Source organism: Tenrec ecaudatus, chromosome 4 (genome assembly GCF_050624435.1).
Source record: "Tenrec ecaudatus isolate mTenEca1 chromosome 4, mTenEca1.hap1, whole genome shotgun sequence".
Classification (NCBI taxonomy): Eukaryota; Metazoa; Chordata; class Mammalia; order Afrosoricida; family Tenrecidae; genus Tenrec; species Tenrec ecaudatus.
The window spans coordinates 72,588,294-72,616,215 of record NC_134533.1 but is presented as its reverse complement, the minus strand read 5'-3'; the positions used below and the strand labels follow the sequence as shown (position 1 = coordinate 72,616,215).

Here is a 27,922-nt window from a genome sequence, read left to right as displayed (position 1 = left end):
CCTGTTTGTCTCTCCTGGGCAGGTGGAGAAACCTAGCTTTCAGAGTTCCAAACCAAAAAAGACCTCCGCCAGCCACAAGACCCCGAGGAAGGCCAAAGACAAGCAGGTGGTGTCCGGCCGGGCCACCAAGAAAAAGAGTGCGGAGGCTCCCAGTGCCGCCGGGCCCGAGGACGCGGAGCAAAGTCAACCGATGAACAATAAACTGGCTGAGGCTAAAGAGTAAATGTTACCGCATTTTCCTTTTTACTCCTCCCCTTCCTTTGCCCTCCCCTTCTCCTGTTCATTAGTCTCATTGTTATTTTTAATTTTAAAACAACAAAAGGCCACAAAATTAATTAGAGGCTTCTCGCCTGCCCCGGCCCTGGGGCCCCTGGAGGTCTCGGGCTGGGAGGAATCCTCTTTCAAAGACTATGTGGCTTGCTGCCTCCTTAAATCCAGACCAGAGGGTCTGAGTGGGGCCCACACTCCCAGGCTGCTGAGCCCCGGGGACCCCAGGACACCTGCTTCCCAGCTGTGCCCGCCCCTCCTGGGAGGGAGGTGGCAGTGCTCAGTAGGGAGGAACCAGAGTTTCTGCAAGGCCACTGAGCAGGTCTCCTGGCGATCTGCCCCACCCCTACCCCTGCCCCAAGGTCTGTTTCTGTGGTCACTTGTGAACAGTAGGTAAATCCCTTCCTTTCCCAAATTCAGAAAAACCGACCCTGTGTTGTAGAAGCTCATTCTGGGCCTCAGCGCGTGACACGATTAGCGAGGACAAACAAAACAACCTTGGCCTTAATGTCTGTACAAGGGAGTGAGTGCTGACTGTCCAGCTTCCGTCCTCTTCCGTCCCCCTAGGCTGTTCTGTGAGAGCGGTCTGGCCTGTATTGAGTTTCCTGTCATTGGGCTTTCCCTTGTAGAGCAAGACATGGCTGGGTCCCTGATGTCTAAAAGGAGACCAGGGTAGTAAAGGTACGGTCTAGAAGTCATAGGAAGGTCACACAGGGGGAAGAGAGGATTGTGTTCCTCTGTTTACCCGCAGCGAGCTGCCTGTCCCTGCCCTGGACTGCCGAATGGGCAGAGCAGCTCGTGCAAGGTGACCGAGGAAGGACATGCACGTAGAGACTGGGCCCCTTGCCAGGTGCTTATCTTGCTTCAGAGAGGCACACCAGGCAGAGGGAGGAGGGGAAGTGATCCGGATAGTGATTCTTAACTATTCTCTTTCCAAACTGTCCCCATCGCTGTCCCTCCATGGGGAGCAAAGGACGCTGGGCTTCTGGTTATGGGGACAGTTCTGTCCCTTGGCTAAAGACTGGGCAAGGTCTCCGCCAAGTGGTTGGCAGGCCTGTGGGGCCTCCCTGATGGACAGAAGCAGCTCTCTGAGCACGTGTTGCGTGTCGTGTGGCCCAAGCCCCCCCTTAGCTGTGCCCGTGTTGTCGTTTGGTTGTAGGAGTTAGGGAGTTGGCGTGAAAAGATGCCCCAGTGCTCACACCAAACCAAAAGCCCACTGCCAGTCTGACGAGTCCGACCGGCACTATTCCCCCAGAGCGCTTCTGGAGCTGCGAACGAATCCTCCTGGAGCAGACAGCGCATCTTTCCCCTGCAGCGAGGCTGGTGGGTCCAAAGTGCCCAGCTTGCAGTTGCGGCCGAGCAATTTAACCACTGCACTGCCAGAGCTCCTAGTGCCCTGAATATGTAGCAGGAAAAAAAATTCTGTTTGCTAACGCGAAGCATCGTGATATGTGTAAATGGCCTGGCATGCTTTCTACCCCGCGTCTTGGCGAGTCCTGATTATTGTCCCCAGTGTTCTGAGACTGCAGGCCGATGGCTTGACGGCTGCCTTTCCTTTCGGAATAAAAGTGCTGAAGAGGGCAGGTCCCAGAGTCTCTTACCTGAAAAGCCCCTGAGGGCCCCCCTTTTTTAGAGGAAGCAGCGCTCCCATTAGCCCGCGGTTTGGGGGACCATCTGCTGACCATCCGGGCAGCAAGGTCTCTGCTTATGCGGTTTTTGTCTAGCACGTGGGATGTTGTTTGAAAATTATCTCAGTAGGTGCTATACAGGCTGTACTTGTTAAAAGAACAGGGATATGAGGAATGGTGTTCTGCCCGGTCCTGCAATCCCCCTGTGACCTCAGGATACAGAGCTGTGAAGAGAGAGGTGCCTTGCAGAAGGCGGATGAGGTGAGCAGGCCTGTCTCGAAACAACTAGAGCAGACCTTGGTATTGATTGCAATGGTTTGATAACTCGCCTTACCATTAACCAGAGAGTCTAGCCACACAATCTTAACTTGATCCTGAGAGCCCGCCCATTTAGGTTTGCTCTCTCAAGATCCGACCTTAGCCAGACGTGGTGGCGATGCTGGCCACAATTAGGATTGGTCCATAGCAGAGCCATATAGCTATGGATGTGTTGATTGAATGCCTGCGAACCAGGCACTATGCTGCATCCTTACAGGCATTGCGCATGGCGACACCCATCACCCCTCCATCTCCCCAGCAATACCACCAGAAGGATGTATGAGGCTTGATCCCAGATTTCCAGTTTACCCCAGGGCCTTCTCCAGCCCCCAGGCAGCCCCCAGGGACTAAGTTTGCCACCCTGTGTAATGCCCCTGACAGCCACATCCAGACTGTCCAATACAAGCCCTGATCCGTAGTGAACAAGGTCAGTTTCCACCACCACCAAGACTCTGCTTCTCAGGCCGCCTGGCTGGCTGCTGTCTCTCTCCCAACCCCATAGCACCTTCCTGCAGGATCCAAGCTTCTTTCAGTTCATCATCCCTGACAGGGATGGAGTCCCCAGGGAGCAGAGTCAGCACGGCCAACTTGCGCTTACTCCCTGCTCTGTCCTGGGCAGCGTTCTCCACAGATGAGTGACAGCAAGCACAAGTCCCCTTGCTTTTTGCTCGACCTGCACCCTTCGGTATCTGCCTTATTGTTAACTCGTCCCCGCCCGGAGGAAACAAACCCTGCTTGGGGTTCCTTTGATGGTTAGTGTGCCCCCAAGTCCCCCCCTTTCCTCTCTCATGGGCATGTACAAACCGGAGCGGTCCTGTGCTGTCTCCAAGCACACTGTGTGGAGCCAGTGTTAGTTTCACAAGCAAGTGGTTTGGGTTCTGCCTCTCTGAGGGTGACCAAGCTCCCAACACCTGCCTGTCCTGCCCCTCTCTTTATCCGTCCCCCTTGTCCCCCTGTCTTCCCTGGCAAGAGATCGAGGACTGCGCTGCCCACTGTCTGCTTGGCCTGCCTGCGAGAATGACCCCCCCCCTGCGTCCCCCTCCCCCATCTCCCATCCCCTGTCCATATGCCCTTGCCTCTCCGAGGCAGACAGGAAGTGTCTAATTCCGATTTTGTGGCCTGGGTTTTGTTGCATACCACAGATTGTCTATGTAACGTGTAGCGCACACCTCTCTCGGTGCTATTTCCTTCCCGCTGTTAGTAAGAGAATGACCAAAAAAAACAAACAAATTCATGTATAGCCAATTGATTGTGACGTGCTTGTGGTCTGTGCTTCCTCAGCTGAAAACAAACGAAACCAGTCTCAGTCTTTTCTGCTCTCAATAAACGCTCAAGACGAACGCCACGATCTTGACCCTCTTTCCTCGGTGAGGCCTGGCCGCCGAGCGGGCCTGCGAGCCCCTCCGCAGGTGGCGAGGAGGCCCGTGCTTGCCAGGGCTTCTCCTAACGCAGCTTGACTCACTCTGTTAGATCGCCTCTCAGGTGCTAATTGCGAGCGGTCAGAGCTAAGTGTGGGAAAGGCGAAGACGACCGGGAGACCCACTGGCCAACCAGGTAGCGTAATGTTCCATCACGCGTGCTCGGGGACCAGTGACTGCCTGCGCCTAGCACCACCTCGCCGCGCTGGGTGGGGGGCCGGCCTCTCACACTCTGCCCCTGCCCGTGCCGTGGGTTGGCGGAGATGCTTGTGTTCACGCATTTGGCCGATGGCCGTGTGGAGGCTGTACCTTCTGGGGGCTGGCTCACTGTGTGGGCTGTGGGTTGTCTACGGGTCTGTGCCTCACCTGGGGTGTGACCTAGCCAGGCCGTGGCAGGTCAGAGAGTCGGAGTGCAGATGAAGGATGGTTTCTCCGTATTGGGGGGGGTAGGGAGGCACAGAGGCTCTGTGGCTCAGGGGCCTTGGAGAATGGGTGGGACCAGCCCGGTGAGCAGGTATGGGGTTGGGAGGGATGGGAGGTGGAGTGGGAACCTCAAAGCTAAAGCCATGTTTGCCTCCTGTGAGCTCAAACCCTTTTGCTAGAGTGGGAGACCAGGGAGTTTATTCTGCATGTGTGAGACGCCCCGTCATCTTCCTGACAAGTGCCCACTGAGGACCTGTCTTGTGCCAGGCACCGTGCTAGCCACTAGGAAACCAGGATGGCCAGATCACAGTGGTGCAGGAAGGACCAGTGCATTCAAGCTGGTTCCATGCATCAGGGAGGGCCTCAGCAAGGGGTAGGCGTTGACCAGGTGAACTGGGCTGGAGGAGGCAAAGGCATGCCCAATAGAGGGAATTGCATGAGCAGCGATATGGAGGCCTCGAACACGGGAGCCTGGGCCCGGGAGGTGGGGGTGAGGGTGAGGGAGGGGATCATTCACCTGAGGAAGGTCCAGGCACAGGCAGCCCCTGGTCATGGGAAGATCTGATTCCATATGGTCTCCATTCCATATGCCCAGACTGCACCCCATGCCCCTGCATGCCCCCCCACCATCATGCTTCTTCCCCCCTCCTACCCATCAGAACACTACTTCAGCTCCTCTTTTACTTGAGGGGGGTGGGACTATTGCCCTTATTTCTGGGTTTGGGTGGGAGTAGGGAGTAGTGGCCGGAATCCAGGGTCACATCTGGGAAAAATCAAAACAAGCCCAATATGTTTGTCTGCCAGGTGAATAGGAAACAGTCTATTTACCCGCCCACTTTTTTTGGGCCCCCCACCCACCCCACCCCACCTCAGGTGGGAAACACAAACTATCGTTCAATAAATGAAACAAATACTCAGAAGTTTGCCATCTGGCTCCCTCGACCAATTGAGAGAGGGAAACAAAGGAGAGAAAGTGAGGGCACCCAGAGAAAACCACACCCCAAAGAGCACAGGCAGGCAGTGCCGGGGCAGGGACTGACCGAGAGCTGCTTCGATCTGTGGCTTTCAGAATGTGTAGAAGTCGGAGCACAGCCAGCTTCTTATTTAGGGTTGGTTGGCGTGGGTCCGGGGCCGTGTGTTAGGCTTGGGGGCTCATGCAAGGCAAGGCCTTCGTAGTGACTTAAGAACTGCCCTGCAGCAAGGGAGGGCAATTGTGAGCCGGAGTGCTTGTGAGCAGGGCTTGGCGCCATCACGTCACGTCAAGGTGGGAGCACATGTATATCACACGAAAGGTCAAGCAGAATCCGTCCCTAAGGACTTGGCAAACCCTCACCAGAGCCAAACCCACTGCCGTTGAGTTGATTCAGACTCACGGCAACCCTGTGACACACACAATGCCTTTCCACGAAGCCCCTGAGGATGATGAGCGCCCATGGGAGTGGGACACCCCCTGAACCATGAGACAGGGGGCGGGAAGGCAGGGCCACCCCTAGGCAGGGCTCACTCACAGCCCCACTCCTCTACGGCTTCTCTCAGGCACCCCTGGTGCTGGCGTAAGAGGACGGCCCATGGCTGAACTTGCTTCCTACAGCACCCAACCAGCCATGTAAGAACCAGCCCTCTGCTCTACAAACAGCCATCGCCACTAACAGTTCTTCCTGAGCGCTTGTGAGTCTGGACATTTCTTTCGCTGATTTTCCCCTCCCCATCGGGCTTTAACATTCTGTAGCCTGCGTCCCACAGATCTGAGGATTATCGAGTCCCGTTTCACAAAGGTCCTCCCACTGCATCATGCTCCAAGGCCCGTGGACTGAAACTCCTACGGCAGGTTGGCTTTTCAGGACCCCAAGTAGGAAAGGCTCCTCTTGGACCATCAGCCAGGCCCCACCTCAGTCCCTCTGCAGGGCCAGCAGCAATGGGAGAGCAGCTGCCCTGCCTGGAGACACGCGAGGCGGCTGTTTCCACTGAAAGGGACCAGCCCTCTCCTAACAGGGTCTGTCTTCCTCCAGTGCCTTAGATGCATTCACACCCAGACCACACTCACAACAAAACCCCACTCACCGCCATCAAGGCCTTTCCAACTCACAGCACCCTGATAGTGTAGCGGGCCCCTCGTTGTTGAGTCAGGTCAGCAGTTTGAATCCACCAGTAGCTCCGTAGGAGAAAGATGAGGATTTTTACTCCTGTGAAGAGCTACAGACTCCGACTTCTACTCCCATGAAGAGTTACAGACTCCGAACCCACAGGGAAGTTCCACACGGGCCTGTAGGGTCATTGTGGGTGGGAACTAGCCCCCTGGCAATGAGTTTGCGATCACAAGACCTGTCATGGCAAGGAATCGGACTGGCACCCTGAGTGGGCTTTGTGGAGCCCTGGTGCCACAGCGGCATGCTTTGTGCCGCAGCCTGCAAGGTCCGCAGTTCGAAACTGCAGCCGCTCCACAAGAGAGAGATGGGCAAAAGGTACAGCGCAGACACTTACAGAGCCAGTTCTGCCTGTCCTCTAAGGTGATTGCAGTGAGTGAGATGGACGAGGGCTTCATGATCCATGGTGGCTGGTGTCTGCTTAGCACTGGCCGCTGGTCAGTGTTTAAGATTCATGGGTCAGTGCTGGCTGGGCAACTCTGCCAGTCATTTCACCCACTCATGGTGTTCTTCTCTGGAAAGGGACACAGTAACACCCACTGCAGAGGGGAAGGCATGGGGATGAGAATGAAATGGGACCATAGCTGTTGAGTCCATCCCAACTCAGAGACCCTATGCAGGACAAGGTAGAACTGCCCCTGTGGACTGGAAATCTTTACAGGCGCAGAAAGCCTCATCTTTCTCCTGTGGAGCAGCTGGTGGTTTCAAACTGCTGACTCCGTAGTGAGCATCTCAACTTGTAACCCACTACATCACCCGGGTTCCCCTAAGGGACCCAGAGAGGACACTACATATACGATCATTTCATCACCAAATGCACTAGAAATCGGAAAGGCCCCTGCCCCTCCCCTCTCTAGTCTAGACATTGTGTTGTCACTCTCTCTGGTAGACAGAAAGCTAGTCTTCGGTTGAGTTCTCTAGAAGAGCAAGACCAGGGAAGCACATACCTAGAAATACATAAATACAATTATTTACATATAGCAGATGTAATATATAAAATCTTGTTTCAAGGAAATGACTCATGCAGGTGCAGAAGCTAGCCAGTCCCAAATCTATGGGTCAGGCATCAGGCTAGGGCCTTCTCCTTCCTTAGCTCATTTCACGAGCTGAGAAACCCAAAGGCAGCAGGTCAGATGGCAGGCTGCTGGCTCACATCTCAAGACCCCTAGATCAAAGGATGACTTCAGATGCGGGATGAGCTTCATCAGAAATCCCTATCTATTGTATGTAGGGCAACACATCTCCCACCCCGTCCCCAACCCGGGGAAACTCTTTCAATGGATTAGCTGCTCACGTCAGATCACAGCGTGGAGACGCACTGCATACTGTTTGTCAGACCACTGAGCATCGCGGCCTAGCCACGCTGACACGTAACCTTCAGAGTTCCCCACACATGAGGTCTAACAACACAGGCGGTGGACTGACAGAGAGAGGCAAGGGCTCCAGATCAGAAGGTTCCTCAGAAAGAACTCCAGTTATTCGTGACCTGGGGTCCATAGACCCAAACAACATCACGCAAACAGTTGGCGTATTTTATTATTAATTATTGTACAAAGCAGTTCTGTCACTTCATTGAACTCTTCTCGTGTGTCAAGTAGATGTGGGCCCCAGGGAGCCAGGTAACGCCTTAGGCAGGGGGAGTGAAAGAGGGTGGGCTGGTTTGGAAGGATGAGGAAGGGGCTGGAGTGCAAACGGTGGATCCCGCAGTTTCTCCCCCTCACCTGAAGGAGGCCGCGGCTGGCTAGGCACTAACCAGGTTTCAGAACGAGCTTGACCATGAACTAAAACGTAGCCCACACCCCACAGTTCCCCCTCTGGCTGGGCCACCATGGGCCCTCCAGCAGGCTTACCTAATATCTCCTTCAAACAGTGGGAGACAGATACAAACCGAAGGAACGTCAAAATTGGACCTGGCGGTTATGCAACCAACTCAAAGGTTGCGACTGCAGTGACCGGTCAGCTCAGGCCATACACAGGGCTTCTCCCGCGGCCACTTAGTTAACTGATTAGATAGCTGAAGCAGGTGGCTGCTGCGTAGAGAATGGCCCAGCAGATTTCAGATGAGACACACCAGCATGACACTGACACCCATTCCCCAGGGCATTCCATCAGAGACCACCGTTTTGTGCATTTTATCACAAACAGGGAAACAGCTTCAAATTTCTGCCCCTTAACCTCAATCACTGGTTAATTTGGCACTGTATCTTAACTACCTCAACCGGAGGCATCTTACCTGGGGCCAAGGTCGCTCCAGGAGCTGGGAGATAAACAAATTACTGCTCTAAGTGGCCAGAGGGATCTTCAGACATGCAAGCTGACCATGTCACCCCCTGCTTCAAACCGTCCCCGGGCTCCTCTGGCCGACAGAAGCACACTGCTCCCTCGGTGCGCCATGCTGCTTCTCACCTCATCCCTCTCCCCACGCGGTCCCACCTGCCCAGAATGCCCTCTGCTTCTCCACCTGGCTAACTCCTACTCATCCTTCAAGACTCCGCTCAGGGGACAGCTCCCGGAAGCCTTTCCCGCACCTGCCAGGCTGGGTAAGATGCTCCTGTGTGTGTCTTTATCATGGAACTTATCACATGTAATGAATGTGTCATCTGCTCACGTCTGTGTGTCCCCCACCCTCAAGGCAAGGGCTGGGTCCTTAGTGGTCCCAACGCCTACTACAGAGGAATGTCCTGGAAAGCGTGTGCTGACCGACTGAGTGAGCAGGACTGAGTGAGTGAGTGAGTGAGTGAGTGAGTGAGTGAGTGAGTGAGTGGCCATCTTCACCACATCTTCCCAGGTTATTCCCATAAAGGTGCCTCCGCCAGGCTTCATCTGCTTCATTGCTGCTGCGGCTCCCATGGAAAGAGATGGCTTTGAGAGAGGTTGTGGTCCCAGGAAGCCAGCTCACTCCTGTACTTGATGTACCTACTTTTCCTAAGTAGTGGTGACATCACAAGATCATAGTCTTGGTTGAAGGACAGTCCCAGATTTGGGCTATCCTGCCTCTGCCCAGTGCAGAACTCCAAACTCCAGGGTGACAGAGAGGTGTCAGGAAAAAGGCCCAGGACTAGAGCCAACAATGGGCTTTCTCTGAAGGAGCACTAAGAGCTTGGTTGCTAACTAAAAGGTTAGTGGTTCAAAACTACCATCTGCTTCCCTGGAGAAGAATGCAGCTGACTGCCCTTATCCTGACTTACAGACTTGGAAAGGCCATGGGGCAGTTTTCCTCTGTTCTGCGGGGTTGCTAGGAGCTGAAATTCCCCACCCCCAGCAGTAAGGTGTTTCATTTGGGCCCTCTTTTCAATCCCAGCTGTACTGTTGACTCGCTGTGTGACTTTCTTAAGATCCGTGAGCCTCAAAGAAGTAGTAATAGTGCCCGTAACCATCACTATCCAAATCTAGTTGGTCCCCAAATTCGGGAAGAAGGAGTTTGGCCAGTAAAAGGATACACAGCCATCGGAATCCGTTTGCTTCCAGAGTTTGGCATAGCAGGGCCTCTTAGTTCTGGTAGAAGGGGGTTCTTGTTCCTTCTCCCCAGGGAGGCTTTCAGCTCCCGTCAGGAGTGGCAGCTCAGAGCCTCACAGGGCAATGCTACCCTGACCTAGAGGGTCGCTGGGCATCTGCATCGCCACGTGGCCATCAGTTTGGTTGGGTTTGGGCGGTCAGGCCTGGTGAGGAGGCTTCTGAACACCCTCTGCAGGAGCAGCCTGGCGTTTCCACACAAGCCCTTGTTGGGGCACCCTTGTCAATAGTGGAGCTGTGCTGACCCCACTTCCTTATAGGCCGCCACCTGAGTCCTGAAAATCGCACCAGCTGGAGCGAGGGCATTTAGCCCCTCTTCCCCAGCACGCTGCAGCCTGGGATCACACTGACCCAGTGCAGGTCCTCCCTTCCCCCAGCCCTTCACCGGGCCCCACTTCCCCCAGCACGCCTTATAAATCACCCAAGAGTGTTTCCATTTTGGCAATTACAGGTTCCTTTTAATTGATCCCCTCGGGGGCCCAGGAGACCAATGTTGATGAATTGCTCCCCATCCCATCCTTTGTTCCAGATAGGGAGGAAACAAAAATCGATTTGCACGTTTCCAAGAGCACAAGGTCTGAGCCATTACCATCTGTCTGGCTTGCCTTCTTGCTGCAGTTTACAGTTTTTAAAAAGGTCACTTATCAGGTGATCAGATTCCCGGCTGCCCAGTGAGACCACCAAGCACATCCTTGGCAGTTCCTTGTTTAAAGCAACCAAGGGTACGGTTTAAAAGCTTCATGATGCTTAGTGTGTCTTAGCTCCTCGAAAGGAGCGGGGCAGTGGGGTTGGGGTGGGGTCAGGGTGGGGGATTGGCAGTGGTTAAGAGATCAGCTGCTAGCTCAAGGTCAACGTTTCGAGCCCACCAGCCACTCCACAGGAAGCAGTGGCTGGCTGCTCCCGAAAGAGCTTATTTACAGACTTGGAACCCCTGTGGGCAGTTCTCCACCCTGCAGGTCACTGTGGCTTGACGGCAGTGGCTTTGGTTTTAGCAGGCTGAACCTAGAGAAGCTAGTTCATAGCAAACACTTAAAAAGCAGAAGACTGATGCATCTGCCTGGAGGGATCCCAGCTCTGCAGAAAGATCTCCAGACTAGGAATCTGCCGCAGCTCCCTGGTGCGCTGCTGTAGCAAGCAGACATGGCCCAGCCGCAGGGAGCGGGGGCCTGACAGTGACTCAGCCTCTAAGCTCTGCTTCTTGCTTCACCCACCCTCACAACAGAGCTATGGTGTCTGGGCATCCCCCCACTTATGATGAAGACATCAAAACCCAGTGATGAAGTAACAAAGCCACACAGCTTGTAAGTGGTGAGGCAGGATCAGAACCCAGTTCTGCTTGACCCTAAAGCCCATCCTCTGTGCAGGAAGTCCACATGGCTCAGTGGATTATACATTGGGCTGCTAATCTAAGGTGACCAGACATCCTGCTTTTAACAATTTTTCCCCAGTCCCTCAGCGTTTTTAAAAAGTCCCGATTTTTGGAAATAATACACGACAAGCTAGGGTTTTCAGCTGCTATGTGGCTATTTCGCCAGGATATGAGTTTTATCAATGGTGTCCCGCTGGTGTCCCGCTTTACCAATGTTAAAATCTGGTCACCTTATCCGCTAATCGCAAGATCAACAGTTCAAAACCACCATCCACTCCATGGGAGAAAGATGAGGCTTTCTACTCCCATAAAAAGTTGCCGTTTCAGAAACCCACAGGGGCAGTTCTACCTGGTCCTGTCAGGTCCCTGTGAGTCAGACTGGGCTCAATGGCAGGGGGTTTGCTTTGGAGTGCAGGACTTGTGAGGGTCTCTGGGACACACCCCCCCCCCATGGTGAAGAAGATGTGTGTTCTCCTGAAATAGCCAGGCTCCTCCCCTGCTCTGAAACCATCAATGAGTCCAATGAAGGTGGGGTCTGATCAGTTCACCACCTCCACCCCCCACTTACTGGCAGCACGGCATCTCTAACTCTGCTCCTATTTCTCTTCCTGTGGCCACGGCAGTCTCATCTGAATGTGCTCTGTGTGGCCCCAACTGGTAGAATGAGCTGGCAGCGGCACAGGTAGGGACTGCAGGTGTGGGGGTGGAGTAGATGGCGTAAGGAACCCTGCTAGCATCCCAAGCCTTCAACATTGCTTTCCAAGGAATGGGAGCACTGTTTGAGGGGAGTAGTCAGGACAGTGGGGCTCTGGACATCGAGTGTCTGAGTTGTTCGGGGTGTATCTTGCCCCGAGACATTCTGAATAGCCATCCCTGCCCCTCTCTTGCCACTGAAAGGCTGTCCTGGGGCAGATGGCACAGAGTTACATAGTGCAGAGATCTTCTGGTGGCGTAGTGGTTTTGCATTGGGCTGCTACCTGCGAAGTCAGAAGTTCGAGACCATTAGCCGCTCTGTGGGAGAAAGATGAAACTTTGTACCCCCGTAGAGAACTGCTGTCTCGGAAACCCACAGGGGAAGCTCTCCACGGCCTTTGGGAGTCACTATGAGTCAGAACTGACTGGATGGTGGTGAGTGAGTGCTACGGGGGCTTGTCCAGGGCCCGGGGCAGCAGGCGAGGGGAGCAATGCCATGAGATGGCTCTGTGCACCTGCACCCACCCACCCCCTTCCACCATGGACCTTGGGGTGCTATTGGCCTGCCTGTATTGGCGAGGAGTGGGTTCATGCCCTTCCCCCTGCCTCTGAGGTGGTGAAAGACCTGTTTCAGACTTGTCTCTGGACTCTCGAAGGAGAAGCCAGTGGAAGGTTGTGAGCAGGGAAGGAATGTGACCAGGCCTATTAGCTTCGAAAGTGCATGGGGATATCTGAATGGAGACCAGGTGGATGAGACCAGAAGAGATGAGGTGGGGGACGCAGTTGGGAGGCTGCCACTGTGGACTGAGAGAGGATGGCTCAGCAGGTTGGGGGTGGAGAGGGAAGCAGGATGTTCGAGGGATGTTAAATGCTGAGTTGGAATGGATGAGACATAGGCTGGGTAAGGGTTTTGAGAGAGATATTGGTACCCAGGATGATTCCAGGTTTCGGGCTAGGCTGGTGTGATAGAGTAGGAACCAGGTTCAGGTCATGATAATTCAGCGTATCTTTCTGTTTGGCCACCTCTGTGCCAGGTGCTGTCCTGGGCACTGGGCTGAGGGCAGCAGGATTGTCCTGCTTCAGGAAACAAGTGGTCTAATGGAGGGCACTGACATGTGACAGGCTATCTGTGACCGGGGAGAAAGAGGCTTGCTATAGGAATGTGCTACAGGAAGGTCCTGGAAGAGCTTATGAGGAGGTGGGCTCTGGACCAAGCCTTCACAGATGAGCACGGTTTCCATAGGGCCTAGGAGCCCTGGTGTGTAGTGGTTATGTGTTGGGCTGTGATCTGCACAGTTGGCAGTTCAAAACCACCGGCAGCTCCACAGGAGAAAGACTGAGCTTTCTACTCCCATAAACAGTCCCCATCTCAGAAGCGCACAGTGGGGTCGCTGTGAGTCAGCATTGGCTCGGCAGTACTCTGTGAATGTCAAAACTTAGATGTCCCAGACCTCTGCCTAGCAGGGTCCCCTGAGCCTCTGTGGCGGTCATGGCACCTGACACTTATATTGCTGTCACACTTTACAGGTGAAGAAACTGAGGTGTCCTTGGTGCTTGTCATAGCAGCCCTGCAGCCAGGAAAAGCCCAGCAGCGAGTTGGTCTCATTTCTGGGAGGGTAATGCAGTCAAGGTGCTCAGGTTGGGAGGTAGAAGGGGCCAGTGTCATGTGCCGTCTTGAGACTATTTTGCAGCTGGCCCAGAGCATCAGATTGGATGGTACAGCTGGGCCAGGCCCAAGGACAGCTGGCCTGTGGTCAGATGGGGGTGGATCTAGCCTGCCTCTTGCTTACCCAGCTCTGGGTCAATATCTACCTGAAAGAGGGGGCCTTGTGCCACCCCGAGTGCTACTGTGACCCTGCTGCCGCCTCCTGCTGATGGTGGGGCCTTTTTACAGGTGCGGAAGCTGGGCAGGGGACTGTGAAACCACTAAGATTGCTGATGTCGGGGCCCCTGCAGTCCATTCCTGGCGGCCCCATAAAACAGGGTAGGAGGACCCCGTAGACCCTGGTCACCAGGTCTCCCCTCTGTCAAAGAGGCCGGTGGGGTCAAGCCGAAGACCTTTTGGTAAGCAGCCAAGCACACGGCCACTGAGCCATAAAGCTCCCTAAGTGGGGGTCTCACTGCCAATGAGTTGGTTGCCACTCATAGCGACCCCAAGAAACAGGGTAGATAGCACTGCCCCGAGGGTTGGTGTCAGCCTGGTTTGGGATCCCGATTGCTGGAGCAGAGGGGCTCCTGGCTCTGAGCCTGGCCAGAAAGGAGGGAACGCACATCCTAAATGAGGGCTTCAGCCTGCCTGCCCAGCCTGGCAACGTTACCCGTGGGTGTCCTGATGCCACACGCTGCCCATGATGCAGTGCGCCAGGACAGGGAGGCAGCTGTAGCAGCCGGTGAGGATTCTGAGAGCGGCTTGGACTCTAGGCTGGAAGGAAACAAGCCCGGGACTCAGAAAGAGAGGGAAGGGACGGATCGGAGGGAGAGGAGCAGGAAGTGGGAGAGGAAACGCCTAGACAGGGGATGGGATGAGGGAATCAGCCCCAGCCAGCGGCCAGACAGAGGCAGTGCGAAGGCCCATCGTGGGCATAGGCAATAACAGAGTGGTGTGTTTTCTATAGAGAATGTACAAAACACTAGTAATGCCAATTAAAAGTTGGTCGCTTTTTGTTATCATCTGCCAGCGATTCTCAATAACGTCAGACAAAATATTCCTCCACCTGCAGGGGAGATTAGATTGGGGGGTACCTTTCCACTGCTCAGCTTCTTGGTACGCCATGGGCCTTCCTGGCTTGCAGGGCCATCGGAGTGCATAGCTCGCATAGGGTTCCCAGCATGCACCCACCTATCCTGGAGGAAGGAGGAGCCCAGTGGAGTACAGAATTGGGTGGGCTGCTGGGATGCCCGCTGGCGGACTCTGAGTCCATGCATAGTATTGCCGTCGTCATCAGGGCACTGCCCTCTGTGCCGCGTGCAGGTTATAATCAATTGGCAAGCACAATGAATGATTCCTGAGGCTGCCCCTCCCCCCACCTACGGTCTATACTCAGGACTGGAATGTCAGATTCCCCTCCTGGCTTCTCCAGCAAGAGCTGCCTTGGCCAGGCTCCCCTGGACCAAGACTTATCAGGCAATCTGTGCTCTGCCCGTCCCTGGCCTGAGCTCTGGCTCTCACAGTGACCACCTCTCTCTCCTTTGCAGGAGCCTGGATAAACCTGCCGATGATTCACTTAAGAATCAAGGTCCTGTAGCCCTAGAGCCAGACAAGACTCCCGGTGCGGTGGTCCCGGGGCCTCTGAAGGAGCAGGGTGCTGTGGTCCCGGGGCCTCTGAAGGAGCAGGGTGCTGTGGTTGCGACGCCAGTCAAGGGTCAAGATCGTGTGGTCCTTGAGCCTATAAAGAATGAAGCTCCCATGACCTCAGCACCAGCGAAGGACCATGGTCCCGGGGTCCCAGTGCCTCTAAAGAATCAAAGCCCAGTGGTCCCAGAAAAAGCCAAGAACCAAGGCTCTGTGGCAACACAGCCTCTGAAGGATCCAGGCCCGGTGGTTCCTGAGTCTGTGGAGAAACAAGGTCCCTTGGCCCCAGCCCCTGTCAGAGATCAAGGTCCCCTTTTCCCAGAGCATCTAAAGGATCAGAGCCCCACACTCAAACCACCTCTGACGAATCAAGGTCTTGTGGATTCTGAGCCTGTAAAAATGCAGGGTTTTATGGCCCCAGAGCCCGTGAAGGACCACGATTCTGTGGTTGTGGCCCCTATAAAGAAACAAGGTCCCATGGTGCCATCCCTAATCACGGATCTAAGTCCCCGGGTCTCAGAGCCTCCAAAGAACCCCGAACCCATGAAGACTCAAGCTACTATCCTCCCAGTGTCTCTGAAAGATCAAAAAGATCAAGACCCTCTGGTGCCAGCTCCTGCAAAGGACCAAGGTCCTACGGTCCCGGAACCGCTGAAGACTCAAGGTCCCAGGGGCCTCCAGATGCCTACTGTCTCACCTCCACCCCCAGTCATGATCCCAACTGCTCCCCATTCGGAATATATTGAGGGTTCCCCTTGATGCCCACCACCTGCCATGCCCACGAAGGAATGAGCAGTGAATGTGCCCCACTCCTGGAGCTATTGAAGACATATTTAATCTGCATGAAACACATACCATATAGTCTTGCTGGAATCTAATAAAACTGGTCACTCTGTCTCAGCCGTCTCTCTGGATCTGTGTGTGTGTGTGTGTGTGCGTGCGCGTGCGCGTGCGCCTTTGCCCACCTGGGCCAGAGAAGTCTGAGAAATACCCAGGTCCTGTGAGGAATGACAGGAGATGCTAGAAGACAGGACTCCAGCATCCAGTCTAGGAGAACCTAGCTATGGGTCCTGAATCCCAGCAAGAGGAGTCCTGGGTGAGCTAAATCCTACAGAGGAAAAGGAACAGGGACCCAGGTGGCCTAGGGTAATCCTGGGTAAGTTGTTCAATAGGGGTTCAGTCTTAAAGTTCATCCAGAAGCCCAATGTTTTAAGAAACCAGACTTCTAATCATAAATCCCTGAAACCTTACAAGACCAGAAACCAATGTCTGCTGATGCTCATTTCTTTTTTAAGAAAATATTTTTATTGGCATCTAATCCACATATCATACAATTCAGTAGTTCACTCATTCAATCATATTGAGAATTGAACAATTACTATCACAATCAATTTGATCCTCATTTCTTATCCAAGATAGTTCAACCAGGGGCTCTTAACAAATAACTTCCATTCATTCATTCATTCATTCATTCTTGCATGTAGCAGACTCTTTTTCTTTTCAGGGAAGGACTGTGTTTTATTTTTAATCATTTTATTAGGGCTCATGCAACTCATCACAATCCATACATACGTAGATTATATAAAGCACATTTGTACATTCATTGCCCTCATCATTCTCAAAACATTTGCTCTCCACCTAAGCCCCTGGCATCAGTTCCTTGTTTTTTTCCCTCCCTCCCCACTCCCCACCTCCCTCATGAACCCTTGATAATCTAAAAATTATTACTCTGTCATATCTTGCACTGTTTGACGTCTCCCTTCACCCATTCTTCTGTTGTCTGTCCCCCAGGGAGAAGGTTTTATGTAGATCCTTGTAATCAGTTCCCCCTTTTCCAACCCACCTCCCTCCACCCTCCCAGTATTGCCACTCTCACCACTGGTCCTGAAGGGATCATCCTCCCTGGATTCCCTGTGTTTCCAGTTCCTATCTGTACCAGTGTACATCCTCTGGTCTAGCCAGATTTGTAAGGTAGAATTGGGATCATGATAGTGGGGGAGGAGGAAGCATTTAGGAACTAGAGGAAAGTTGTATGTTTCATCGTTGCTATATCGCACACTGACTGGCTCATCTCCCCAAGACCCTTCTGTAAGGGGATGTCCAGTGGCCTACAAATGGACTTTGGGTCTCCACTCCATTCTCCCCCTCCTCATTCACAATGATATGATATTTTGTTCTTTGATGTCTGATAACTTATCCCTTCGGCACCTCATGATCACACAGGCTGCTGTGTTTCTTCCATGTGGGCTTTGTTGCTTCTCAGCTAGATGGCCGCTTGTTTACCTTCAAGCCTTTAAGACCCCAGACGCTATATCTTTTGATAGCCAGGCACCATTTTGTCTTCGCTTATTCACCCACTTTGTCTTCAGCGATTGCATCAGGAAGGTGAGCATCACAGAATGCCAGTTTAATGAAACAAAGTATTCTTGCACTGAGGGAATACTTGAGTGGAGGCCCAATGCCCATCTGCTACCTTAATACTGAACCTATAAATATATGCACATAGATCGATTTCTCCATCTTCACATATAAATATATTTACATATGTACATGCCTTTATTTAGACCTCTATAAATGCCCCTAGCTCTAAATAAAGACATGCAATTAAAACAAAACAACCACAACAAACCAATGACAAAAAAACCAAAACAAAACACAAGAAAGAAAAGCTTGTAGTTAGTTCAAGGACTGTTTGTTGGCCTTTAGGAGTGTTTTTCAGTAGAGTCTGTTGGGGTGCCAAGCCCTGGCCCCAAAGTCTATTTTTGGTATTCCCTGGGGACTTCGTTGCTCTGTTCCCTTGCTGTTCTATTGCACACCCTTAGTTTTTTGCTTCGGTGTGGTAGGATTAGATCGTGCGGAATTCTCAGACTGTTTCCAGTGTTGTCCCCTGTATGGCTATGGGTCAGTGAGGGATGTCATGTCTCATAGTGGGGCCGGCCATGTGGTCTTCTCTGTGGATTGGCTGCTCTAAGTGGGAATATCGTTCTCAAGGCTTGGTGGGCCAGGATGTGCTCCACTCTCTCTTTCTCCCCCTTCATTTGCTCCCATGTGCTTTGATCAGACATGTCCTTCTCCTGAAGCTGCAGATTCAATGCTGTCCTCTGAAATAAATTCTTCTGGGGGGAGGGGCAGATGTCCACATAGTTGGATTGGGGCTGGCCCCTCAGACCTCTCCCCTGGTTCCCTACTCCGTGCTGGCATGTTGCCTTCACATCTTGGAGCATTGGGTTGAAGTTGCAGCAGACTTTTTCTTAGCACTGCTTTATGCCAGGCTCAGTGCTAAGCATGGAAGACCTGGCTTTAAGACAATATACTGGGATGTGAGTGAGGGCCTAGAGCAAGAAAAGACCTGACTTAGAGACTATGGTGGAGAGGAGATGTACCATCTAGCAAAGGAAATCACTGCATTCTTGTTGAAAGACAGTGAAGTCAGACAGGTTGCTGGGTGGCCCAAGCAGGAGTGGGAAGAGACCACAGGGATGTGGCTAGAGGGCCAGGGTCACCCCCTTCCTTCTGGAAATCATTGAGTGAAAGAACTATGGTTGGCATGAGGGCTTGACTAAAGGTCTAGGAGGTGACTACGACAAAATTGGGGTGGGGTGACCCACAATTCTCTTGACAGTTTGTTGTACTGTGATGGCTCAGGTGCTATTGGGATGCTGGGAGCAATGCCATCTCAAATATCAGCAGGGTCGCCTGTAGTGACAGCTTTCAATGCACTTCCAGACGAAGATCAACTAGGAAGGAAATTGCGAGTCTACTTCTGAAAAACTTTGACCAGGAAAACCCTATGAATGTCAGTGGAACAGTGTCTGGTACAACGCTGAAAGATGAGCCCCTGAGGTCCGAGGACCCTCAAACTCAGACAGGGAAGAGCTGCCCTCTCCAAGCAGAAGCAGAGCCAACCTTTCGTGACTGTCATCAGCTGGTGTGGTGTGACTCAGAATAAAAAGAAACAGCTACAAACACCCACTAATCAGCAGAATGGAGACTGTATGGAGTATGAGTCTAAGAGAACTGGAAGTTGTACAAAGTGAAATGGAACACACAAGGAGAGAATATCCTAGGTTCTAGTGAGCCAAAATGGGCTGATGCTGGCCATTTTGAATGGGTCAATCATGGTTTACTGCATTGGGAATAACAAATCAGAGAAATGGTGTTACATTTATGATTAAAAAGAACATTTTAAGATATACCCTGAAGTACAACACTGTTGGAAATAAGTTAATACTAGTATTCCGATTTGTCCACCAATCACTAATGCCAAAGATGAAGAAATTAAAGACTTTTGCCAACTTTCACAGCCTAAAATTGATCAAAGATGCATTGATTATTATTGGTAATTGGAATGCAAAAGTTGGAAACAAAGAGGAAGAATCAGCAGTTAGAAAATATTACCTGGGTCATGGACACTACTCTAGAGATTGCATGATATAATTTTGCAAGACCAATAACTTATTCATTGAAAATACGTTTTTTCCACAACACAAATGGGGACTATGCATATGGGCCTTGCCAGGTAGAATGCCCAGGAATCGAATCAACTACATTTGTGGGGAAAAGCTCACTATTATCAGTCAGAACAAGGCTCGGGGCCAGCTGTGTCCCACAGACCATCAATTAATCACATGCAAGTACAAGTTGAAGCTGAAGAAATTTATAAGTTCATGAGAGCCAGAGTGCTACCTGGAGTGCCTCACCTGGTTTAAGAAACCATCTCAAGATAGACTTGACTAATTGAACACCAATGTCTAGAGATCAGATGAGTTACAGGATGACATCACAGACATTACACAAGAAGAAAGACAAGGTTATTTAAAAGACAGGAAAGAAAGAAAAGACCAGGGAACTGATTACAAGCATCTACATGTGACCTTCTCCCTGGGGGACAAACAACAGAAAAGGGGGTGAAGGGAGACGTCGGACAGGGCAAGATATGACAAAATAATTATAAATTATCAAGGGCTCATGAGGGAGGGGGGAGCGAGGAGGTAGGGGGAAAATGAGGAGCTGATGCCAGGGGTTTAAGTGGAGAGCAAATGTTTTGAGAATGATGAGGGTAATGAATGTACAGATGTGCTTTACACAATTGATGTATGCATGGATTGTGATAAGAGTTGTATGAGCCCCTAATAAAACAATTTTTTTTAAAAAAGACCAAAATGAATGTCAGAAGAGACTCTGGAACTTGCTCTTGAACATAAAATAGCTAACGCAAAAGGAATAACGGATAAAGAACTGAAGAGAAGATTCCAAAGGGCAGCCCAGGGAGAAAAAGAAACGCATTATAATGAAATGTGCAAAGAGTTAGAAAACCGCACTCAGAAGACACACTCAGCACTTCTCAAGCTGAAATGGCTAAAGAAAAACCTAAACTTCAAGTTGAACTCTTGAAGAATTCTGTGGACAAAATATTGAACGACGGAGGACATATCACAAGAAGATGGAAGGAATATGCGCACTGGACCAAAAAGTCAGCATCCAGCCGTTTCGGACGATAGCAGATCGTCAAGAACCAATGGCGTTGAAGGCAAAGTCCACGCTGCACTGAAGGCTTTGGCAACAAACAAGGTTCCACGAATTGACGAGTACAAACCAAGACTTTTCAACAAGTGATGCAACACTGGAGGGGATCACAAATCTGTGCCAAGACATTAGGAAGGCAGCTACCTGAACAACTAACTGGAGAAAATCCATATTCCTACCCATTCCAAAGACAAGTGAGCCAACAGAAGGCAGTATTAATCTCACACGCTGGTAACATGTCGCTGGTAACTCAAAAATAGTTGCCGCAGTCCCTCCGCAGGAGGCTGCCAGAAAGTCGAACCAGAGTCAGGAGAGGACATGGAATTCGATCTATCATCGCTGACTTCACATGGCTCTCGGTTGAGAGCAAAGAACACCAGAAAGATGGTTTCTTGTGTCGTATTGACCATGCAAAGGCCCGCAACTATGTGACTCATAGGAGACTAGAAATAACATGCCCACCAAAAGTGTGAATTTCCAAACTCCGTTGTTCTTACGCAGAGCCAATACATAGTTCAAGAGACAGCCGATCAAAAAGAACAAGAGAGTCCTGAATGGCTTAAAATCAAACAAGGAATACATCCGGCTCGTATCCTGTCACCATACTTATTCCATTTGCATGATGCTGCTTGCTTTTGTTGCTGGTGCGTGCGGTTGGTGAGCGGTTCCCACTCTCAGCAGCCCTATGGACAACAGAACAGAACACTGCTGGTCCTGCACCCCTCATCTTCGCTGTTACTTCTGAACCCGTTGTTGCAGCCCGGTCTCAAGTCTCCTCATTAAGGTTCTTCCTCTTTTTCAATGACCCGACACTGGCCCAAGCATGACGTACTGGGCTCTCCTGACAGCATGTCCAAAGGATCTGGGAGAAAGTCTGACCATCCTTGTTTCTAAGGAGCATTCTAACTGTGCTTCTTTCCAAGACAGATTTCTTTGTTTTTGTTTTCTGGCAGTCCGTGGGAGCCTGTCAATGCTATAATTCAAAGGCACCAGTTATTCTGTGGCCTTCTTTATTCGTTACCCAACTTTCACTTGCAGGCGAAGGGATTGGAAATATAATGGCATGGATCTTTAATCCTCCCTCCTCAAAGTGACATCCTTGCTCGTCAAAACTTTCAAGAGCTTTGCCTAATGTGATCTGCCCGTTGGTTTCTTGACTGCTGCTTCCATGAGCAGCTGAGCAAGCCATCTAAGACGTTAGCCCACATGAAGGGAAGCACAGCATCAGGACTGGACGAAGACGCACTCCCAGCCTGCGATGCAGGTTGACACCACCTTACTTGCTGAAATCAAAGAAGACTTGAAGCACTTACTGATGAAAATCAAAGACTTTTGCATTGAATACACCTCAGCACAGAGAATACAGAATCCTCACAACTGGACCAAGGCGCAGCACCGTGACAAATGCAGAAGATACTGACTTGCCCGGGATTTCATTGTGCTGGACCTGCGATCAACACCGACGGAAATGACAATCGAGGCATCAGGTGACATGCTGCATCGGGCAGATCTGCTGCAAAAGCCCAGGATGGCAGCTTGAGGACTAATGTGTGCCTGCCCCACGCCATGGTACTTTCGGGCACCTCATAGGCATGCAAAAGGAGGCCTGAAGAAGGATCGATGCCTTTGACTGTGACGCTGGTGAAGACACTGAATGCATCATGAGTGGCCGGAAGAATGAACAGCTCCACGGTGGAAGACGTACAGCGGAATGCTTCCTGGAAACGAGGGTGCTGGCTTCATCTCAGGTAGTTTGGACCTGTTACCAGGAAAGACTAGTTCTTGGAGGACATCATGCTTGGTGGACAATCAATGGACAAAGGAAGAGCCCAAATGTGCAAATGTGCTTGACACAATGAATGGATGGATTGTGATAAGAGTTGTACGAGTCCCCAATAAAATGATTTCAAAAAAGAGAAAGAGAGAGAGAGAGACATTAAGATGGCACTGAGGTGAACTAGCAGGGAAAAAAAACAAGACTCAGCCCAGTGGTTGCAATTGCGTGTTTAAAGCTCTCAATCACTGTGAGGATGGCCCGGAGCAGAGCAGTGTGTCACTCTAAGCCAGAAGCAGGAACCATCAATGGCACTTCAAAAGAGAGGCATCCAGTTTCCAGAATTTCCAGGAAAGAGAGAGGCTGTGTGGCGTGTGAGTGCGGAGTTTGGCAGGCTTAGGGAGACTCTCAGCATTGGTCAGGGGTGGGTTGTGGTTGGATCCTACTGATTCCAGTCACAAGGCCCTGCGGCAGTGTCCCTTTTAAACAAATGCCTAGAGCTCTCAGGGAGCTGGAGGTAGAGGAAAGGCTCTACTTGTCAGGTCTCAAGAAATACTCCCACCCTTCTTCAAAGTTGGGTCCCACTGGGCACCAGCTCCCTTTCAAGTTCAGGAATACTATGTTACTTCAGCCCCCTCATGCCATTCCCGACAGCACCCCAATTATCTGCCCCACCCTCACAATCCCCATTCACACAGGCTCTTCCGGGCCTCACAACACAGGGGAACCCTCTGGCTTTTGCTGCTGTGGGCATTAGAATGGTCAGCGGCCTGCAGACAAGAAAAGGTCATCCCCAGGCTAAGACGGGTGAGCTGGCCGCTTCTCTCAGTAGCCTTTACCCTCTGATACACACCTTTCCCTGGGTCAGGTGGTGACGGTGCCATCTCAGATCGGAAAGCTGCTTTCCCTGGGGGGCGTCCAGCAAGTCTGGGAGGCCTTGGTTACCAGGGCTCTGAGAGACAGCAGGCTGGGGACAAGGGCGTGGAGACAATTGCTTTGTGTGTTTGAAAGGAGGGAGGGGGAGCCAAGGAAGCCTGGCTCAGGGGCTGTTGAGCCCCACAGCTCTAGTACACAGAGCAGAGAGAGGAGTGGGGTCCATTCGAAGGTTTGCAGGCTTTGAAGCGGTGGCTTGTGGAGCGCTCACCAGCTGTCAGGGGAACCCAGGTGCTCTGCAGTGTCAACAGCTGAGAAAGCAAAGAGGAGGGCGGGGCAGGACGCCAGATTTGGCCACTGAGACTTGGGACCTAGACAGCCCCGCGACAGCCATCTCAACTCCTTCATTTGTAAAATGATCCAGACAGGTTAGAGATCCCGGGAAGGAAACTTCCAAATCTAGGGTGGAGCCGCAGAGCCACAGGCTGCTCCAGCCCCCCATCCCCAACCCCCCACACCCCCACCCCCACCCCCACCGAGTCTAGCTGGCCACTGCAGAGAAAGAACCCCCAGGAAAGGTGGTCAGCTCAGGGTCCTCCTCTGGACTGAAGTGGCTTAAAGGGGAAATGAAAGAGTGCGATGGCTAAGAAGAGGTCAATGGGAAAACACTGCCCAGTCCTGACGGGCAGACAAAGATTAGCGGAAAACATTTCTCAGAAAACAGGACACCCTCCATGTGAGTAACTTTGTCAACACACTTGCCTCCAAGATCAGACCCCTGTTCTTGCCTTTAAGATAAGACACCTGCACGCACAAATATTTTTATTGACTGCCTCATCTGCTTCTGTGTCCTGCTTGCTCGCGTCAGCAAAACGCATGGAAAACTCCCCATTGAGATGAAAATCCTACGAAAACTCCGTTGTCTGGTCAGGACCATCTCCAGTCGCCTCTGCGGCTCCTAAGGTATTTTTTCCCCCGTTAGTTGTGTCCTTTAAAAAAAATCATTTTATTGGGGGCTCACACCGCTCTAATCACAATACACACACATACATTGTGTCAGTATTGACATCTTAAAGGACATTTTACATGGGTAGAGGCTGCAGTCTCGCTTCTCTGTACTCTTTTACTCACACATCTCTCTCTGTATATATATATATATTTAAAATACTTTCATAGGGGGCTCTTACATCTCTTACAATCCATACGTTCATCCAGTGTGTCAAGCACATTTGCACATGTGCTGCCATCATTTTCAAAGCATTCTCTTCCCACTTGAGCCTCTGATATCATCTCCCCATTTCTTCCGCTTCTCTCCCCCACTCGCTCTCCCTCACAAACCCTTGATAAGTTACAGATTATTATTTTCATATCTTATATCGTCCTCTGTCACCCCTCATCCACTTTTCCATTGTTTGTCCCCCTGGGGGGGGTATAGGTTGATCCTTGTGATCGATTCCCCCTTTTTCCCCCCACCCTCCCTAATCCTGGGATCTCTACTCTCATTGTTGGGCCTGAGAGGTTTATCTATCCTGGATTCCCTGTGTTGCAGGCACTTATCTGCAGCAGTGTGCATGCTCTGGTCTAATATGATTTGTAAGGCAGAATTGAGGTCATGATAGTTGGGGGAAGGAAACACCAAAGAACTAGAGGAAAGTTGTGTGTTTCATCGGTGCTATACTGCACCCTGACTGGCTCATCTCTTCCCTGTGACCCCTCTGTGAGGGGATGTCCAATTGTCTGCAGCTGGGCATTGGACCTCCACTCCATGCCCCACCCCCCCTCATTCACATTGGGTATGATTTTATTCTGGGTTTTAGATGCCTGACACCTGATCCCATTGACACCTTATGATCACACAGGCTGGTATGCTTCTTCCATGTGGGCTTTGTTGCTTCTCAGCTAGATGGCCACTTGTTGATCTTCAAGCCTCTAAGACCCCAGATACTGTATCTTTTGATAGCCAGGCACCATCAGCTTTCTTCACATTTGCTTATGCACCCATTTTGTCTTCAGCGATCGTGTTGGGAAGGTGAGCATCACAGAATGCCAGATTGTTAAAACAAAGTGTTCTTGTGTTGAGGGAGTACTTGGGTTGAGGCCCAATGTCCCATCTGCAACCTTAATTCTTAACATATAGATATGAGTACATAGTTCTATTCCCTCATTTTACATATATATAAAGGCATATATATATGTAAATTTGTATATGTATATTTATAGAGGTCTAAATACAGGCCTATATACAGGATATATATATCCTGTATATAGGCCTGTATTTAGACCTCTATAAATGTCCTTTGCCTCCTGGTTCTTTCCTCTATTTCCTTTTACTTTCCACTTGTCCCACCATCATATTCAGCTTTCATTTGGGTTTAGTAATTCCTCACAGTTACATTGCCCTTGATTAAGCCCCACTAGGCATCCTACACTCTTCTCTCCATTGATTTTAGTTCACTTGTTCCATTGGCCCTGGGCTGGTTCCCCCCACCCCCAACCTTCCTTTCTCCCACCTCCCCTTCTCCCGTAGTCCCCTGGAATCATTGATCCCATTCATTTCATCTCAATTATTTATCCTGCCTGTCTTATCTAGATAGACATACAGATACATTAATAAGTGCATAAACCTGGCAAAGCCAAATAAAACAACAAAGGAAGCCAAGACCAACAAAACAATAAAACAACAACCCAAACAAACAAGCAAACAAAAAACCCAACAACAACAAAGACACTGACAAATATGGAAAAACCTATAAATAATTCAAGGTCTGTTTGTTGGCTTTTATGAGTGTTTTCCAGGCTTAGGCTTCAGGATGCACTGCTGGGACCCCAGAGGGACCCAATGGAAGGACGGTAACTGGGGCTCCAGTGGGGGGACCTGGGAGGGACCCAGCAGGCCCCACGCCCACCCACTGAGACCAGAGGCTGGTGCCATCATCTGCATACCCTCTTCCCACTGCCCACCCCTCGGGTCCACGAAAGGCCACGATCTGTCCTCACACAGAACACGCAGTTTCTCACACACCACCACAGGGCCAGGGAGGTTGGGGCGGTGGGAAGAGGCTCCATGCAGACAGACAGCAACACGAGTGGGCAACAATGCAGTCCGGAGTCTTTCCTCCTCTTAGGACACACGTGTCGCAAATTGTAATTCTTCACAAGACTTGCATCACGGCCCTTTTGCTAGCAGCCATGAGCCTGGGGTGTGTGGCAGGAGTGACAATTGCTCTGGATGCCACTGGGGTGGTGGGGAGGGGCGGGGCCAGGGTCACCACTTCGATTGCCCATGGCAGTGCCCATGGCAGCTCGCTGCAAGAATCATCCAGCAGTTAAAGCTAATAGTTTCTTGTTTGAGGTCCTGTTGGCCTAGTTGGTTGTGGGAAAGTAACACTGAGGAAACATGACGAGGACCGTCTTCCTTAACTTATAACAGCGGGAATCTGGAAAGCTAGCATTCCACAGTGGGAAAGCCTCCACTTTGGTCAAGTTAGAGATGAAGTTGAAGTACATTATCCTGCTTTAAATATCGCTCCCACAGATTCTCCCCTAACAGCTCTGCTGCCTTAAAGTGAGCACATGGTGGATTACGTCTCCCTACAGAAGCAGACGCCCTCTTGCTCGCTCCTCCCGCCGTTTCACCCTGCCCCCTCATGCCTCCCCCCAGTGCAGGTATGAGGTTTCCTCACCTGGGAGCTCAGGGACCTTACTGTAGATTCCACCCACCTGTGATGGACATAACTACTGAATACGCACGTCTTATGGCTACCTATAAATGTCCCAGGATAGTAAGACACGCTCTTCTCTTCTCCCACCTCCATGGGCCCACCAGGAGGGGCTGAGGAGAGCATGCGACCATAAACTGTGTCTGACTCCTTCATTGGACTCTCTCTCCCATCCTCTATGACTTCACTATAGTCTTTATATGTTATCCCCATACAATTGCAGCCCAGGATCCTGGGCCAGAACGCTCCAGTCAGTACAACTGTCCTACTGACCCTTTGGTTGTTAGAGGCTGGCTCCCTCTGACAGTGGGTTACACACCCACTGTGTTGGGCTGCACACCACAAGGTCGGCAGTTCTATCCTGGGGAGAAAGATGAAACTTTCTGCCCCTATTAGGTCTACGGCCTCAGAAAGCCACTGGGGCAGTTTGCTGCCCTCTCAGTCACTAAGAGTCAGAATGAGGCGATGGCAATCAGGCTCTGATTTCACAGCGCTCTTCTCTCACAGCCTCCTCTGCTGCCAGCCCTGCCCTGCCAGCATCCACCCACCAAACTCTTCTTTGTCCCACCTTAATTTTCTAAAAAATAAGGACTATTTCTCCAATATGCCTTCCAACAAACTGGAGGGGGAACTTACCTGAAGACTGAGAAAGGCCAGGCCATATGGGGATGGGGGTAGGGGTCAGAGAAGGTGAAGAGAGGGCTGGAGGAAAAGGGGTGTATGTGGCTAGTTTTCTTTTTCAAATGGTCTCTCTTCAGAGGAAATGAGTAAGTGCACCCCCAAGGCAGAGTTTTGGTGGTTGTATTAAGTGCACGATGATGTTCAATAAAGGTGGGTGTCAGAAGGTTGGGCAGAGCCACAGGGTCAGTGTTGGCCTAGGCGCTGGTTCCCACAGCTAGGCCTCTGCTGGGTCATCTACAACTCTTGGCCACCCCGTGCACAACAGGGACAAAACCCTGCTGGGC

At 51.4% G+C, this 27,922-nt stretch overlaps 1 protein-coding gene across 2 annotated transcripts in view; it reads left to right on the top strand.

The window, feature by feature from the left end:
• The window catches only part of MAP6 (microtubule associated protein 6), a 68,381-nt gene extending 52,433 nt beyond the window's left edge, over positions 1–15,948 (top strand). The window contains exons 3-4 of one of the 2 annotated variants that reach the window (XM_075546289.1): positions 23–219; positions 14,969–15,948. In XM_075546289.1, the coding sequence (XP_075402404.1) occupies positions 23–219; positions 14,969–15,824 (1,053 nt within the window). In that variant the 3' untranslated portion in view covers positions 15,825–15,948. Of the gene's footprint in view, positions 1–22; positions 3,739–14,968 lie in introns of those variants that run through there. The other variant, XM_075546290.1, reaches the window with a different exon arrangement.
• The last annotated feature ends 11,974 nt before the right edge of the window (positions 15,949–27,922 follow it).